This window comes from Puma concolor, chromosome B1, assembly GCF_028749965.1.
Source record: "Puma concolor isolate L17-30 chromosome B1, mPumCon1.1.hap2, whole genome shotgun sequence".
NCBI lineage: Eukaryota > Metazoa > Chordata > Mammalia > Carnivora > Felidae > Puma > Puma concolor.
Genome location: NC_141670.1, coordinates 161,488,038 through 161,504,700, shown reverse-complemented (window position 1 = coordinate 161,504,700; position 16,663 = coordinate 161,488,038). Strand labels below are relative to the sequence as shown.

Sequence of the window (16,663 nt, the reverse complement as noted above, 5' to 3'; positions counted from 1 at the left end):
CAAAATCGAGAGTCGCATGTTCTACTGACTGAGCCAGAAAGTGCCCTGCCTAAAATATCTTTTATAATTTCTGGGAATAGGGGCTCCTGGGTGGCTCAGTCGGTTAAGCATCCAACTTCTGCCCAGGTCATGGTCTCATGGTTCATGAGTTCGAGCCCTACATTGGACATGCTGCTGTCAGCATAGAGCCTGCCTTGGATCCTTTGTCCCCCTCTTTCTGTCCCTCCCCCACTGCACACTGTCTCTCAAAAATAAGTAGACATTAAAAAAAATAAAGTATGTTTTCTGGGAATATATTTTCTAGTGCTGCCCAGTAGAAATATCATGTGAGCTACCCATGGATGTAGTAGCCATGTTAAAAAATTAGAAAATGAAAATAATTTTAATAATATATTTTATTTGACCTGTTGTATCCAAAGTACTATAATTTCAACATCTAATTAGTAGTTATGAGAAATTTTGTATCCTTTATTTTTATGTGGTACTTTTTTTTATTGAAGGGTAGTTGATGTACAGTATTGCATTAGTTTCAGGTGTATAACATATTGATTTGACAGTTCTATACATTATGCTGTGCTCACCAGAAATGTAGCTACCATCTGTCATGTATAATAGCAATACATGTTATTATAATGCTATTGACTGTGTTCTCTGCACTGTACCACTTATTATCTGTTCATTCTATAACTGGAAGCTTGTACTTCCTACTACTCCCCTTTACCCTTTTTTGCCCATCCTCCCAACTCCTTCCTGTCTGGTAACCACTAGTTTGTTTTCTGTGTTTATGGGTCTGTTTCTGCTTTGTTTATGTGGTACTCTTTGAAATCCACTATGTAATTTATACACATTGTACACTGCAGCGTCTCTCAGTTCAGAATGGCCATATTTCAAGTGCTTAATAATGACATGTGGCTAATGTCTGCTGTATCGGACAGGTAAATTATAAGCCATTTGTCTGATTAGGTCAGTGTCAGAAGGTGGGCTTGTTTCCGAGAAAGTATGATAGATGCAAAATGATAATGGCTGGTTACTGAAAGGTTGCAGAGTGAAGTCTATGTAATTATCAGGGACAAAATAAATTGCTATCTCTAGTGTTTGTGATGACACACATATATTTTCTTCATTTTGCTTTATCTTGCATGACAGTATTGCCAGATATTCAGCTTTATAATTACCAAGGTTAAATAATTATTCTTTATAAAGTTTTAAATTATACTTAGGTTTTTAGTATATCGAACAATGATAAACTAAGATTTGTCCATTTTTTTAAAAGGTTTATTTATTTTGAGAGAGCATGCACATGCATGCAAGCAGGTGAGGAGTAGAGAGGGGGAGAGAGGATCCCAAGCAGGCTTAGTGCTGACAGCGCAGAGCCCGATGTGGGGCTGGAACTCAGGAACCATGAGATCGTGACTTGAGCCAAAATTAGGAGTTGGATACTTAACCGACTGAGCCACCCAGCTGCTGCAAGATTTGTCCATTTAAAAAAAAAAAAAAAAAAAAAAAAAAGATTTGTCCATTTTATTTAATAATCGTTTGCTCCAGAAATTTACTAGGAACTTTATTATATTTTTAGCTAAGTCTTAATGATACAGAGAAAAAGCTCATGAGACTGTTTTGTCTTTTTACATATAGGTTTCTATGATCAGAGATATTCGAGAGCGGGAGATTCGGATCTATACCGATGCAGGACGTATTTGTAGGCCACTTCTGATTGTAGAAAAACAAAAACTACTTCTAAAGAAGAGACATATTGATCAATTGAAAGAGAGAGAATATAACAACTACAGGTAAGAACATGCATGAGGAAAAAATTGAGATATAATTCGTATGCCATATAGTTCAGTGGTTTTTAGTATATTCCTGATTGTGCAACTATCACCACTAATTCCAGAATATTTCGTTGCCCCAAAAAGGCACTTTGTACAGTCACGTTTGTTTTTCTTAATTTTTATTATCAAGTAAAGAACTTGTAGCGTTTTGTTAAAGCATTAAAGTCTTTGTGACATGTTGAAGTCTGATAAGAAATAACTTACATAATAGAAATTGTATAGCATGTAATAGGAATAATATGATAGCAAATAAATTTAATAAAAAGATGAATCTGCTTTAAAATTTATTTTTAAAAATATTTGAATGTATATTTTTTTGTAAAAAAAGTCAAACAATGTATATAATAAAAATAGATAAAACCCCTAATCCATACTTTCCTCTTAAAAAGTAACCCATATCCATACACCCATGTATTAGAACAAACCAAGACAAACTAATAGTGATATAGGATCATACTTTGTGTGTGTTGTTTATAGTAACTTGCTTTTTTTCACTATTAACAGTAATATACCTATTTTGGAACTCTTTCTGTATCTGTACATGTAGATAAAAGAATACCATTTTTTTGTTTGTTTGTTTGTATTTTAGAGCAGGGCGGGGGGGGGCTGGGGGAGGGGCGCGAGGAACAGAGGATCTGATGCTGGCTCTGTGCTGGTAGTAGAGAGCCCACTGTGGGGCTCCAACTCAAACTGTGAGATCATGACTTGGGCCAAAGTCGGATGCTTAAGTAACTGAGCCACCACCTAGGTGCCCTGATATAGGAATGCTCTTCATTAAGCAGGAAGCTTAGTTAAAATACTTCAGTAGATAAGGAAATAAAGTGAATACTTCTTTTTCTTTTAAAGTTTATTTTATTTTTATTTTTTTAGAGAGAGTGTGAGCAGGGTAGAGGGGCAAAGGGAGAGAGAGAATGAATCCTAAGCAGGCTCCACACTTAGCACAGAGCCAGATGCAGGGTTTGATCCCATGACTCTGGGATCATGACCTGAGGTGAAATTGAGTTGGACACTCAACTGACTGAGCCAACCAGGCACTCCAAAGTGAATTCCTCTTTTTTAGTTGGCAGGATCTTGTGGCCAGTGGGGTAGTAGAATATATTGATACTCTGGAAGAAGAAACAGTGATGCTTGCAATGACTCCAGATGATTTACAGGAGAAAGAAGTAGCTTATTGTTCCACATATACACACTGCGAGATTCATCCATCGATGATTCTTGGTGTCTGTGCATCTATTATTCCCTTTCCTGATCATAACCAGGTTGGTAGCAGTTTTTTTAACTTCTGGTTTTTTGAGGTATTGGGGGAAGAAGAATAATACAACTTAGAGATTAATCTGTAGTTTTTTGTAAAGAAAAGTGTGTTGATGAAAAGGCAGTGAACTCATGGAATCAGCATTTAATATGCTTTTTTTTGTTTGTTTCACTGTTAGCTATAATTATTCCAAATGGTTATGACTTCTCTTTCAGAAAAAAACATGACTTTTACCAGCCATATTTCTGATTTGTGTAGTACCCTGTAGAATCTGTTGCTTTAGAAGCATTAAATTTTCATTGATTCTGCTTTTCATTTCTACCTTTAGTCCCCTAGAAACACATACCAGTCTGCTATGGGTAAGCAGGCTATGGGAGTTTATATCACCAACTTCCATGTTCGTATGGATACACTGGCCCATGTTCTGTATTATCCTCAAAAACCACTTGTGACTACACGGTCTATGGAATATCTACGATTTAGAGAGCTGCCAGCAGGTATGTTCAGTTTTGTTTTTCAGTTTTTTTAAAATTTTTTTTATCAAAAAAAATTTTTTTAATGTCTATTTTTGAGAGAGAGTGAGAGAAAGTGCATGAGGGGGAGGGTCAGGGGCAGGGGTGGGGTCAGTCACAGAATCTGAAGCAAGCTCCAGGCTCCGAGAGGTCAGCACAGAGCCTGACGTGGGCTGGGACTTACGAGTTGTATGAGATCATGACCTGAGCCGAAGTAGGATGTGTAACCTACTGAGCCACCTAGGCGCCACTATTCTTTACCTTTTAAGATCCCTGTCATGCTTAAGTACTTTGAGTGCTTGGGAGGGTGAATAAAATAACTTATGACACAACCTCTTTTATCTCAAAATTTATAATGTGGGAAACTTGAACACAAATAATAAAAGATAGATATGTGGAAAGTGTTACGATGAGGTACAGAATCCTTTGAAAGCACAGAGTGAAGGAAATGATTGATACCTGTTGGAAATCTGGAGCCAGTTTCATGGGGGAGGTGGCATTTTAGAGTAGCGTATACTTTGACAAAAGGGTATTTGAGAGGTGGGTTGAGGAAGGGCTTAGATGCATGAATGTATGAGATACGGAACAGTTAGTAGTCATGGCACTTTAGTATAACTGAAGTGTAAATGTATGGGAGTGAGCTTTGGTCTCATAGTGTAGAGAGCAGGTTGAATTTTGAGAATGAAGACCCATCCAGCCTTTTGGAACAAGGAGGTAATACAATTTGGGATTTATTTTGAGGGTTGGGGGTGGGGTGCCTGGGTGGCTCGGTTAAGCATCTGATTCTTGATCTCAGCTCAGGTCTTGATCTCAGGGTTGTGAGTTCAGACCCCACATTGGCTCCACCATGGGCATGGAGCTTACTTAAAAAAAAAAAAAATTAGGAATATCATTCTGGCAGTTGATACAGATTACAATTAGATATGGTATTGGAAGAAGATAATTTAGAGGTTTTTGCAGTGGTCTGAGAATTGGTAAGGTCCTTAAGAAATGAAGAAGAGTAGGAGATGAGATGCCTAATGGAATACCCTTGATGGGACTTGGAAATATTATTGGACATATTGTTGGTGTTCGTGGCTTGGGTGATAAAGAAGAGAAGAGTACTATTAATAAGGTTGGAAGCCCATTAGAAGATGTTTTAGAGGTAAGATAGTAAGTTCAGTTTTCAGCATGTTGATTTTGAGTTGCTGCTATAACGTGTAAGAAAAGATTTTCCAACAGTGAGTCGCAAATATGATTTGAAAGAAGCTCAGATCTGGAGCTGTGAAGTTTTTTATGTATTAGTGGTAATTATAGATTATGATGAAATTGCTAAAGGGAAATTCAGAGTGAAAATAAAGTCAGAGACAGCTTTAGGCACCAGGAAAAGAATCAGAAGAGATTTGAGATGTAGCTGCTGCTAAAGAGAATCAGGAGTTAGCAGGAGATTTTTTGTTTTGAAGTTTATTAATTTATTTTGAGAGAATGTGAACAGGGTAGGGGCAGAGAGAGAGGGAGAGAGAGAATCCCAAGTAGCGTGGAGCCTGACATGGGGCTCGATCCTATAAACTGTGAGATGATGACCTGAGCTGAAATCAAGAGTTGAGCTACTCAGGTGCCGCTGCAAGAGGAGTGTCCTAAGGAGACTGGACAGCCGGCAAAATGGTGCAGAGAAGTCTAAAGGGCAGAAGAGTGTTGAATATTAAAGGAGACAGCATAATTCTTTGGCATAATTGTTTTCTTACCTTATTATTAACAGGGTTTTGGCTTTAACTGTGGGTAACGTTATTTAGTGGAGTTTGCTTTGCAAGTAGTGGCCTTAAATTATTAACTATACTAGGGGTTTAGCATTTTGATAGCAAATTCTTACAGGTAAGAATGATTTATTTTCAAAGTCTTCCACAAGGGGTTACTCTTGTCTAGGAAAACAATCTGTTAGGTTGTCTGCAAGTATGCTCGTATCTTTGGGGTATGCTTGTAGTGTTGTGCTTTCTTCAACATTTACATGATTATTTCTTTATGGCTAGAGAAGAAAAATAGGTAAGGGATTGGAGTTGAAATGTTCTTTTGGTACTGGTATGAAGTGGTGAAGGCATGGGACTACAAGCCTTTCATTTTTTTTTTGTTTTCTTTTAATGTTTATTTTTGAGAGAGAGACAGTATGAGCGGGGGAGGGGCAGAGAGAGAAACACAGAGTCCAAAGCAGGCTCCAGGTTCTGAGCTGTCAACACAGAGCCTGATGCAGGGCTTGAGCTCATGAAACACGAGAGCATGACCTAAGCTGAAGTCAGATGGCTAACCGACTGAGCCACCCAGGTGCCCCGGGACTACATGCCTTTCAATTCTGTTATTGCTTCATGCCTTAATCACATCTATTCTAAAAGCTAAATTTCGCCTGATCTCTCAAACTTGCCCATATAGATAAAGGCTGTAGGATGGAGGGAGCTGCCTCTTGGGCTCTAGTTGATACAGTGTATGTGGGTGATCGGGGATTGTTACAGAGGCAGAATGTCTCACAAGGACCAAGACAGTTGAGAATCATAGACTATATCACCTGGAAAAAGAAAGGGGGATAGGTGGGCTCACCAAAATATGAGGACATGCTGAGGAAGTCTTGCCTATTTCATGTTTCACAGATGTCATATATGTCCTACTACTGGCTTCCTCTGTAGTAGGATCATATCACATCTCCCAAGATCCTGAGATTTCTGCAAATTCTCCAGTTTTCAAACCCTCCTCTGCCTTCAGGAACCTGCATCTTTATGTATTTTCCTTATATTATGCTTCTTGATTATGTTTGAGACTTTGAATTCTTCCAGTTCTCCCAAAGAATCCACACAAAAGGATGGTGACCATGTGGGTGCTACTAAAGATTTCATAGGGGAATCATGTAGATTTCAGGAGGATTATTTGACTTTTCTGAAGACCTTGCCTGCTAATGGGGTTTTATCCACTGTCAACTTCCTTGACACTGCCCTTTCCTTGGAGAATTTCATACTCCTTTCGTCCCAAGCAGAACATTTTAGCTTTTTCTGCTCCAAATTTATTTTTTTATTTTTATTTATATATTTTTAAATGTTTATTATTTTTGAGAGAGAGAGACAAGACACAGCATGCACAGGGGAGGGGCAGAGAGAGGGAGACACAGAATCCGAAGCAGGCTCCAGGCTCTGAGCTGTCAGCACAGAGCCCAATGCGGGGCTCGAACTCACAAAACGCAAGATCATGACCTTAGCCGACGTCAGATGCTTAACCAACTGAGCCACCCAGGTGCCCCTGCTCCAAATTTAAATACACAAACCCGTCAAGGTTCTCAGAAGAACAAATACCTTCTTATTAGAATGATTCTTCTTCCTTAGAGAGCAAAGTTATATTTAGCACAAAGTGTTTAGTGTTAACTTTTAAAAAAATTTTATTTTTAATTTAATTTTTTTGTTTAAGTGTTTATTTATTTTTGAGAGAGAGAGAGAGAGTGGGAGACACAGAATCCAAAGCAGGCTCTAGGCTCTAAGCTGTCAGCACAGAGCCCAATTTGGGGCTCGAACTCACAAATTATGAGATCATGATCTGAGCCGAAGTTGGACACCCAAGTGACTCAGCCACCCAGATGCCCCTAAAATTTACTTATTTTTGAGAGAGTGCAAGACAGAGCATGATTGGGGGGGGGGGGGCAGAGAGAGAGGGAGATTGAGAATCACAAGCAGGCTCTGCACCACCAGGACAAAGCCCAACATGGGGCTGGATCTCACAAACCGTGAAATTGTGTGACCTGAGCCAAAATCAACTTAGATGCTTAAGCAACTGAGCCACCCGGCGGCCCCAGTGTTAATCTTTTAAACAGGGCTTTATCTTAAAAAAAAAAATTTTTTTTTTAAATGTTTTATTTATCTTTGAGACAGAGACAGAGCATGAGCAGGGGAGGGGCAGAGAGAGAGGGAGACACAGAATCCGAAGCAGGCTCCAGGCTCTGAGCTGTCAGCACAGAGCCCAACGCGGGGCTCGAACTCACAAAACGCAAGATCATGACCTTAGCCGATGTCAGATGCTTAACCAACTGAGCCACCCAGGTGCCCCAGGGCTTTATGTTTTAAACAGGGCTTGCAACCTCAGATTCCTACAGCATTAGGCAGGATTGGTGAGTAAGTAAGTTAAAGGTTTGCCTGTCCACTGGGGTTAGCCCGTAGCTTCAGCTGTGGCTGTGATGTATATAAGTGGACCCAGTGATGCCCGATCTGATATTTCAAAAAACGTTTGAAATCTAAGCTTTTGAATTTACTTTTCAAAGCGTTAGGAATGGATTCAAGTTAAACACAAAACTCCGGAATCTGCTACCTTGGGCCAGGCGTGTTTAAGATAGCCAGCAGAAAGCTTTCTGTGGCATAGAAGCCAGAGCTTTTAAGGGGCAAATGTTGTTATTAGGGAGGAGGGCCTGCCCTTTGCATGCATCTCTCTCTCTATAAATCTGTTTGTGCCTTCGGTTGGGAATTACTGGGAATGAGAGACTTGGAGGAGAGGAGTGTGTCTTCAGTGTCCCAGACCCAGACCAGTAGCACCACCACCTCTTACGCTGCATCCTCCTTGTTAAAACTGCACCCCTGGCTGTATGCATAAAGGAGTAAATGAATGGTGTGCCTTCTCATGAGGGGTGGGTTGCTTTTTGAAAGTTGAATTTAGCTTTAGGGAAGCAAATATAAACATTTGATTCAGAATTCAGATAACCAGAACATTGAGTTATCCAGATTTAGTTGCTTTGTATTCTGTAGTCATAGTCTTTTACTCCACATTTGAAATATTTAAATCAAGATATGTTAACTATAGCTTTAGAGTTGAATGTATTTTAATTTTTGGAAAATCTGATTCACATATATGTGCATTATGTTCATTGAAACTCCACCCACATTCAGCAGTCATTTCTTAGATTTCAGTCCTACTAGTTCATAGGGTGTTTTAAACTTTTGTCTTTTTAAGTACTTGTTATTTTCTTTACAGTCTAATCAAAAGTAGTTTGGGCAGCAGCAACTAAGAATAAGATTGTGGTGTGGAAGGTGGCCCCACGTTTTTGTTAGTATAGGGAAAGCAGAATGGTACTAGGTTCAAACTGCAAATCAGGAGACAAGGAACTGGGACTTGAGTCTGTTGTTTACTAACTTTGGGAGCATGGATAAGTCATTTAAATAGTTCCTTCTGATAATGATGAGAATAGTAGTACCTCATTTATGGCACAGGGTTGCTGTGAAAATTGTGAAACTTGGTTTAGGGAAGCACTTTGTAAATTAGTGCTTAATTTACAAAAAAATTATTTTTGAGAGAGAGTGTAAGTGGAGGAGGGGCAGAGAGAGGGAGACATAGAATCTGAAGCAGGCTCTAGGTTCTGGGCTGTCAGCACAGAGACTGACACAGGGCTTGAACCCACGAATGGAGAGATCATGACCTTAGCCGAAGTTTCACGCTTAACCGACTGAGCTACTCAGGCTTCCCAGGGATGCACTTTATAAATATGAGGTGACTTGTATGTGTAATCACCAATTATAAGATGGGTACATTGAGAATGACTACCTCTTTTTTTTTTTTTTTTTAAATTTTTTAATGTTTATTTATTTTTGAGAGAGAGTGCAAGCAGGGGAGGAGCAGAGAGAGAGAGGGAGACACAGAATCTGAAGCAGGCTCCAGGCTCTGAGCTATCAGCACAGAGCCTGATGTGGGGCTCGAACCCACAAACCGTGAGATCATGACCTGAGCCGAAGACAGACGCTTAACTGAATGAGACACCCAGGCGCCCATGACTACCCCTTTTTTAAAGTTTGTTTATTTTGAAAGAGCATGAGCAGGGGAGGGGCACAGAGAGGATTCTAAGGAGTGCTGTCAGCATGGAGCCCAACTTGGGGCTTGAAGCCATGAACTATGAGAGCATTATTTGAGCCGAAATCAAGAGTCTGATGCCTGACTGAGCCACCCAGATGCCCCAGGTTTTGCTTATTTTATTCATTAAGCCTTCAGAGTAGTTGCCTCATTTATTGCTATCCCAGGGGAAGTAGACTTTGACAGGTACTGCCGTGAAAAACATTTGTGGCAAATATGGTTACATAAAATTGCTTTAAAAGAAAGGGTCAGTGACTAGCCTCATCGCTTCCTTCGGTCCCATATCAAACTTGAGTTGGCAGAGGCAAGTCTGGTTTCAAAATGGTGGTAAAACCCCTGCCTGATCGCCTCCAGCCCCACTCTAGCCATCGCTACCAGGGGGAGGAAGGGCATGATCCACAGGAACCGGAGCAGTTGAGAAAACTTTATTGGTGGGTTGAGCTTTGATACTACATATGATTGTTTAAGAGAACATTTTGAAAAAATGGGGCACACTTACAGATTATATGGTTTTGAGGGACTCTGAAACAAAACGTTCCAGGGGTTTTGGTTTTGTGACTTATTTGTTGAAGAGGTGGATGCAGCAATGTGTGCTTGACCACACAAGGTTGATGGGTGTGTAGTGGAATCAAAGAGAGCTGTTTTTACAGAGGATTCTGTAAAGCTTGGTGTATTAAAGAAAATACAGAAGAATAACATGAGAGACTACTTTGAAAAGTAAGATTGGCAAGATTGAAACCACAGAAGTTATGGAAGACGGGCGGAGTGGAAAAAAGGATTTGCTTTTGTAATTTTTGATGATCATGATACAGTTGATAAAATTGTTGTTCAGAAATACTACACTACTAATGGGCATAATTGTGAAGTGGTAAAGGCCCTTTCTAAACTAGAAATACAGTCTGCTGGATTGCAGAGAGGTTGTCGTGGAGGTGGATCTGGCAACTTTTTAGGTGGTGGGGGAAACTTTGGAGCTAGTGGTGACTTTGGCCATGGTGGAAACTTTGGTGGAAGAAGAGGTTCTGGTGGTGGAGATGATGGCAGCAGAGTTAGTTATAAAAGAGGTGAGGGTGACAACTATGACAGTGGTCCTGGTTATAGTCGTGGAGGAGGTTCTGGTGTTGGTGGACCAGGATATGGAAACCAAGGAGGTGGATGTTGTGGTGGTGGTGGTGTTGATGGTTACGATGAAAGAGGAAATTTCAGAGGTGGTAAATGTGGTGGTGGGAACTATAATGGTTTTGGAAATAGCAGTGGGCCACAGAAGTAAAATTATGGACCCACGAAACAGGGCAGTTTCAGTGGAATAAGCTTGGGCAGTCCCTGTGGTGGTGGTTATGGATCTAGTGGTGGAAGTAAATGATGTGGTAGCAGAGAGTTATAAAAAAAAAAAAAACTCAGAAGAAAAGGGCTACAGTTCGTAGCAGGAGAGAGAGCAAGGAGTTACCAGGAAAGCTACAGGTTACTTTGAGATATTTGTCCCAAATGCATTAGAGGAACTGTAAATATCTGCCACAGAAGGATCAATGATCCAGAGTGAGAAAAGTTACTACAGCTTAAACGGGAAACTTTTCTTATTTAGGACTGTCCTAGCCACAATTTGCAAAAAGTGCAGCTATTGCTTAATGCAGGGTAGTGTCAATTAGATGTACATTCCCACCCCGACTCCCTCTATTTTTAAAGATTTTATTTTTAAGTAATCTCTACACCCATTGTGGGGCTCGAACTCATGACCCTGAGATCAAGAGTCGCATGCTCTACTGATTGAGCCAGCCAGGCATCCCTGGATGTACATTTCTGAGGTCTTTTATCTGTTGTAGCTTTGTCTTTTTTGTTGTTGTTTTCTTTTTTTCTTTACGTCTGGTGTATTGCCCTATAAATTGTGGTAGTGGTACCAGGAATAAAAAATTAAGGAATTTTTTAACTTTTCAAAAAAAAAATAAAAGGAATAATTTTTCTTTGTTTCCTATATGATACTTAAATGTATGCTTTTACATGCACTACAGGTATCAACTCCATTGTGGCGATTGCATCTTACACTGGATATAATCAAGAAGACTCTGTTATCATGAATCGTTCAGCTGTAGACAGAGGCTTTTTCAGGTCAGCTATTTACAACAGTTGTCAAAACATTAATATTTTAATCAAAAAAAGTTTTTTAAAAACAAGTTTGGCTTATGTATCCAAACTTTTTGGTGGTTTCGAAGATCAGGCTAGAAGAGATTTTGATCTGACTTGACAGCAGAGAAATTTTTCTGTTAAGATATTTAATCTTTTGCCTCAATTCACGATGCTTTGTGGATATTTGGCAGACATATACTGTTGTGTGGATGACTATATATAGTGTGAAATCATTGCCTGACTCCAGAAAACAGGAGGCCTGGTTGATGGTCATGAGTGACTGAAGACACTATTTCTTGTGTCTCAGGATTTTCAGATGTTAATATGTTGAGGCCCCCACCTCCCACACTGTTTTTTGGTAAGCAAAGACATCTTTGCATTTAGATAGTACAGAAACGTCTAAAGAAATAAAAATAAACCTGTAATCTTAGGATCCATAAATAACTATTAAAATTATAGTGTGTTTGGGGCGCCTGGGTGGCGTAGTCGGTTAAGCGTCCGACTTCAGCCAGGTCACGATCTCGCGGTCTGTGAGTTCGAGCCCCGCATCAGGCTCTGGGCTGATGGCTCAGAGCCTGGAGCCTGTTTCCGATTCTGTGTCTCCCTCTCTCTCTGTCCCTCCCCCGTTCATGCCCTGTCTCTCTCTGTCCCAAAAATAAATAAACATTGAAAAAAAAAAAAAAAATTTATTTTTTTATTTTTTATTTATTTTTTTTTTTTAATTTTTTTTTTTTTTTTTTTTTCAACGTTTATTTATTTTTGGGACAGAGAGAGACAGAGCATGAACGGGGGAGGGGCAGAGAGAGAGGGAGACACAGAATCGGAAACAGGCTCCAGGCTCTGAGCCATCAGCCCAGAGCCCGACGCGGGGCTCGAACCCACGGACCGCGAGATCGTGACCTGGCTGAAGTCGGACGCTTAACCGACTGCGCCACCCAGGCGCCCCAAAAAAAAAAAAAAAATTAAAAAAAAAAAAAAAAATAAAATAAAATTATAGTGTGTTTTTTTCAATCTTTTTTTTATCATGCTTCAGTTATTTTATTGGCAAATCTCAAATGCATGGCATATGAAGATTGGTTAAAAACTGGGAATTTAGAAGATGGATTTTTTTCTGTTTAGTTTTAGAGGATAGCACTAGGATCAGAGGGTAGACGGTAGACATGATAGCCAAATATCATAAACTTCTGACTAGAAATATTGGAGCAGATCCTGTGTGACCATCTCTGAGGGACATTATGGAAGGGATTCTTATTTCAGATAGGAGGTTGGATTTAGTGACCTTTCTCACATATAATCCAGCCATGTTAAGATTATGGGTCAAATGCTACATGTGTGGCCCATGTAACAGCAGTTAGGACTTAACTTTGACCCTTAATACAGTTAACTCTTGTCCTAGATTCATGGTTTAAATTGTCTCCCAAATAACAAGTAAAAATTATTGGTATGTTCTAAGTCCTTTTATAAAAGGAAAGTAGAAATTACCTTTATAACCATGTGTTTTAGGTCTGTTTTCTATCGATCATATAAAGAACAGGAATCTAAAAAAGGATTTGATCAAGAAGAAGTTTTTGAGAAGCCAACCCGTGAAACATGCCAAGGTAAGTGATACTGATGTTTAAATTACGGAATTTTATTTATTTATTTTTAAAATTTTATTGTTTTTTTAATGTTTATTTATTTTTGAGAGAGGGAGAGACAGTGGGAGTGGGGGAAGGAACAGAGAGAGGGAGACACAGAATCCGAAGCAGGCTTCAGGGTCTGAGCTGTCAGCACAAAGCCCAGTGTGGGGCTTGAACTCACAAACTGTGAGATGATGACCTGAGCCAAAGTTGGACACTTAACTGACTGAGCCACCCAGGCGCCCCTAAATTATGGAATTTAAAGTTAGTTAACTTTACCATTGCTTTCCTGAATAATTTTTCTTCTCCCTCCCCCCAACCTCCCACCACATGAGAATATGTTTTCATGTTATTCTTAGAACTCTTATATAAGAAAATATGTGTGTTTGCTAAAAGTCTTTGCATGTAAGAGCTGGCTTATTAGAGTTCTTCCATCCTGGTAGATCCTGCATTGAAGAGGGTATTTAGGAGATTAGAGAGGTCATATAATTTCATACAATACGCTACAGCCCCGTTCTTACTTGTACTGTGAACTGTCCGTCAGTTTATGTGTTTGCATGGGAACTCCCTCTCCTCTCCACATTGTAGTGTGACTACATTTGTGTAATCACAATATTTCTTCCATCCTGGTAGATCCTGCATTGAAGAGGGTATTTAGGAGATTAGAGAGGTCATATAATTTCATATAATATGCTACAGCCCCGTTCTTACTTGTACTGTGAACTGTCCGTCAGTTTATGTGTTTGCATGGGAACTCCCTCTCCTCTCCACATTGTAGTGTGACTACATTTGTGTAATCACAATATTTGTGTACATTTAACAGACAAATGAGAGGACACCTAGCACTTTTTTTTTGTTTCTTCTAGAAAACAAACTTATTTTCTAGTTATTTTCACAGGTACTTAAAAACTGTGTATGCAGTGGAATGGATGGATGTCCCAGGGAAATGGGGCATCTCTGCCACAGTTTTGACTTCTAATGGTATTGTGTGAAGTAAAATGTGTTACATTTTTTAAATCATCTATTCCATTCCTGTGGGTGGTTCTGTGTAGTAATGAATTGATGTCCATCGAAGTTAAGATTTCCACAAGATGAAATTAAAAGTTTCTGTGGGAGGATGTGTGTTAGAGGCATAGTCTTTTCTCCTTGATATTCCTTTTCATGTAAAAAAGAGATCAGAACATGGCAACACCCTTATCCAAAGTCACCCAGCAAATAGTCTGATTTTCCAGTGCTCAGTCCAGTGCTTTTTTTTTAAAAAATTCATGGTGTTAAAGATTCCTGTGAACTTCCCTCTGACTTGGAAATGATTTATGTATTTGCTTTTTAATCTTTTAGAGGGATTATGTGACATTGTAAATACTTTTCTATATAGTAGTACCATTTCAGAAAATTCCTTGTCTGTTTCTTCATAGGTATGAGGCATGCCATTTATGACAAGCTGGATGATGATGGTTTGATAGCTCCTGGAGTCCGTGTGTCAGGAGATGATGTTATTATAGGCAAAACAGTCACCTTGCCTGAAAATGAAGATGAATTGGAGGGCACTAATCGACGCTATACCAAGAGAGATTGTAGCACATTTCTTAGAACTAGTGAGACAGGAATTGTGGATCAGGTTATGGTAACTCTCAATCAGGAAGGATATAAGTTTTGTAAAATAAGGGTGAGTATAGCTTTGTCATATTTGTATGTTTGTGAAGAGCTGTTTATAAAAAGTAAACCAGTTTGAACTAACCTCTTTTTGTATGAATTCAGGTCCGCTCTGTTAGAATTCCACAGATTGGAGACAAATTTGCTAGTCGACATGGTCAAAAGGGTACTTGTGGTATTCAGTATAGACAAGAGGTGTGTGTCTTTTATCTCCCTCACCCCCACCCAAAGTTCTGTTTAACATTTTATTAAAATTTGCTTTAATTTAAAAGTACAAAGGTGATAAAGGCTTGACTTTTTAGTGTTGAATAAGTATATGAAGATACCATGTTGAGCACAATTGTGGACGTAGAAAACTTCAAGGGTGGGGGCCAGTTCTAGTTTTGTAGCTAAGAGAGTTAAGTTTGTCTCCTTTTAAAAATCCCTTTATAGGATATGCCTTTCACCTGTGAAGGTATCACCCCTGATATCATCATAAATCCCCATGCCATCCCCTCTCGTATGACTATTGGTCACTTGATTGAATGTCTTCAAGGGAAGGTAAGAGATTTTCTTTAAAAATATATACTCCAAACTAATGTTTCTTCCAAAATGATGATATGTGATTTCTGTCATATTTGAGTTTGGGGTTCTTTGTTGGAAAAAGCTAGTATGATACTCATTTTCCTGCTTTTAAATTGGTTATGATTTTTTCCCCCCTGGCAAAAATTTGTGAAGTTTTGGTTATGTCAGAATTTTTGTAAAATTTACTACATCCAGCCTCTACATACATACATGGTTATTCTTTAGACTGGTTCTTTTCTATAGATGAAGAGTTAATTCATTGGTGGTTAGTTCAGTATGCACTTAATAATTTTATAGCTATATTACTAGCTATAAAGTTTTCTAATTTTAAGTATCTTGTTAAGGTGGAATGGCTAACCCTAACCCTAACCCTAACATGCGTGACTTGGTTTTAGGGCATTAAAATGTCATTTTCTTGGAGCCATAGGTGGGAGTCTCATTCTTTTTGTGTCTGGTCTCAGGGATAGCTTCCTTTTTTTTTTTTTTTTAATTTTTTTTTTGTTTTTTTGTTTATTTTTGAGAGAGACAGAGACAGAATGTGAGTCTTTTTGTGTCTGGTCTCAGGGATAGCTTCCTTTTTTTTTTTTTTTTTTAATGTTTATTTATTTTTTTTTTAATGTTTATTTTTGAGAGAGACAGAGACAGAATGTGAGTGGGTTAGGGGCAGAGAGAGAGGGAGACACAGAAGCAGAAGCAGGCTCCAGGCTGTGACCTGTCAGCACAGAGCCCTACGCGGGGCTCGAACTCACAAGCTGTGATATCATGACCTGAGCCGAAGTCGGATGCTCAACTGACTGAGCCACCCAGGCGCTCCTGATAGCTTCCTTTTTGAAGGCTTATAATGGAATTAGTTTAATCTTTTTGGTAGATTAGTTTGTTATAAATATTATTTCATGTAAGATATTAATAAAATGAAACTTATAGTATTACAGCTTTATGTAACATAGATTTTTAAGTTCAAAATCTTACCTGTATAGAAAGGATTTAAATTGAATATATTTTTATTAATGAAAGTCTCCTTCTAAGAGGAGACTAGCCTTTTAAATACTTTTTTTTTTTTTAAAGGTATCAGCTAACAAAGGTGAAATTGGTGATGCCACTCCATTTAATGATGCTGTTAATGTGCAGAAGATTTCTAATCTATTATCTGATTATGGCTACCATCTCAGAGGAAATGAGGTACGTTTGCTCTTTAGTAGTTATGTCTGTTCTGTTTTGTATGTGTGTACTTTCATTCTTAAAAAAGATCAACCCTTTTATTGAAGTATGACACAT

General features: G+C 38.9%; 1 protein-coding gene and 1 pseudogene across 2 annotated transcripts in view; both read left to right on the top strand.

Moving 5' to 3' along the window:
• POLR2B (RNA polymerase II subunit B) overlaps positions 1 to 16,663 on the top strand; it is a 43,176-nt gene that overhangs the window by 21,498 nt on the left and 5,015 nt on the right. For both annotated transcript variants that reach the window (XM_086704970.1, XM_025921316.2), the window contains exons 15-23: positions 1,636 to 1,790; positions 2,893 to 3,091; positions 3,413 to 3,581; positions 11,438 to 11,534; positions 13,056 to 13,150; positions 14,587 to 14,837; positions 14,930 to 15,019; positions 15,257 to 15,364; positions 16,454 to 16,567. In XM_086704970.1, coding sequence (XP_086561096.1) covers positions 1,636 to 1,790; positions 2,893 to 3,091; positions 3,413 to 3,581; positions 11,438 to 11,534; positions 13,056 to 13,150; positions 14,587 to 14,837; positions 14,930 to 15,019; positions 15,257 to 15,364; positions 16,454 to 16,567 — 1,278 coding nt within the window. The remainder of the gene's footprint in view (positions 1 to 1,635; positions 1,791 to 2,892; positions 3,092 to 3,412; positions 3,582 to 11,437; positions 11,535 to 13,055; positions 13,151 to 14,586; positions 14,838 to 14,929; positions 15,020 to 15,256; positions 15,365 to 16,453; positions 16,568 to 16,663) is intronic.
• On the top strand, positions 3,970 to 11,426 carry LOC147581982 (heterogeneous nuclear ribonucleoprotein A3 pseudogene; annotated as a pseudogene).